The sequence below is a fragment of the Octodon degus genome, unplaced genomic scaffold (assembly GCF_000260255.1).
Source record: "Octodon degus isolate 3935 unplaced genomic scaffold, OctDeg1.0 scaffold00172, whole genome shotgun sequence".
NCBI classification, from domain to species: domain Eukaryota; kingdom Metazoa; phylum Chordata; class Mammalia; order Rodentia; family Octodontidae; genus Octodon; species Octodon degus.
This window is the reverse complement of record NW_004524748.1, coordinates 256,354-257,757: the sequence shown is the minus strand read 5'-3', so window position 1 is coordinate 257,757 and position 1,404 is coordinate 256,354. Positions and strand designations below refer to the sequence as shown.

At 39.6% G+C, this 1,404-nt stretch overlaps 1 protein-coding gene across 1 annotated transcript; it reads right to left on the bottom strand.

The window, feature by feature from the left end:
• Nucleotides 1-76: 76 nt before the first annotated feature.
• On the bottom strand, nt 77-496 carry LOC111813215 (MAP7 domain-containing protein 2-like). The gene has a single exon (XM_023703485.1). The coding sequence runs from the start codon at nt 494-496 to the stop codon at nt 77-79; it is 420 nt and encodes a 139-aa protein (XP_023559253.1).
• Nucleotides 497-1,404: the final 908 nt, after the last annotated feature.

Below are 1,404 nucleotides of genomic sequence, written 5' to 3'. Positions count from 1 at the left end.
AAGTATCCGCTGTGTTCCAGCCCCAGGGTATCTGGTACTTTCCTTTTTCACCTCACAAGTGGCACTATACAAAGTTTCACATTCTCTCCTGTTCTTCCTTCTCCAGTCGTTCTTGTTCTTCCTGTTCTTTCTGCAGCCAAGCCTGTCGTCTCTTTTCAGCTAGGATCTTTGCAGCCTCTCCTGCATCAGTGGTGCCAGCTGTGGGTTTCCCCGAGACTGTACTGCTCTCAGTCTTCCCTCCTGCAATAACATGCTTCTCAGTAGCGTGCTTGTCCGCCACATGCTTCTCCAGCATGTGCTTCTCAGTGGCCTGCTTGTCTGCTACGTGCTTCTCAGTGGCCTGCTTGTCTGCTACGTGCTTCTCAGTGGCCTGCTTGTCTGCCACATGCTTCTCGGTGCCCTGCTTCTCAAGGACATGCTTCTCAGTAACACGTTTGTCTGCCTTGTGCTTCTCAGTGATCTGCTTGTCTTCCATGTGCTTCTGAGGTGAAATCATCTTAAAAGTCTGTCCTACTGTCAATAAGAGGTATTTGTTTTATATTGTTTGAGAGCAAAATTCTGTAGATAGCAAAGTTGCAAGTATATATAGTATTAAAAATAACTCAAAATTCCTTTTTGTGAAAATATAATGAAATTCTTTGACTCCACTAAATTAACACATTCTGAATTTCATCATAATTGATCAACTCTATATTATGTTTTATATACCTCTTAAAGTGTGATTCCCACCACTCTTCATGTTACATAAAGTTATATTAAAAACCAAATGAAATTTAGCAATTCAAAAAAATTTTGACTAATTAAATTGGATATTTTTCAACATTCTAATTATAGTTTGTGTATGCTAGCATCGTCATATTTCCAAAAGTCTGTGCAAATTGGCATGAGAGTCCAACCTCTGATTTATGAGTTGAGGTGTAAACTTTCATTGAATCATGTGAGGGTCCTGTAATGCCAACTCTTCTTTAAGAGAAGAAAAAATATTACAAATGTGCACATAAATCTGTTTATCTTGAATGCTGCCTTCTATTAAATGTGACAAGCACACTGCTTTACTGAATTTTTAATCATTGCGTAGAGAATCATTCAGCACACTCTGCATCTGTTAACTGCAGACACTCCAATCAGTAGCCCTGCTAATAGGATTTGCCTTTATCAGCGTCCACACCAATAAAAGGGCAAGTGCAGTTTATGACCGCACTGGGGGAAAGCAAATGAGCTGCGTCTCACCCTTGTGTTTCCTCTCCTGCACTGCATCCCAGTACTCATTTTCTAAGCTATCCAATTAAAAACTACACATCACATTTATTTCTGAAATCCAAGTGTTGTGACTTATTTGTTAAAGAAAAATAAACATAGCCCTCTAGCCCTCTCCAGGGCAATTACATATCAATCTTAAAATCT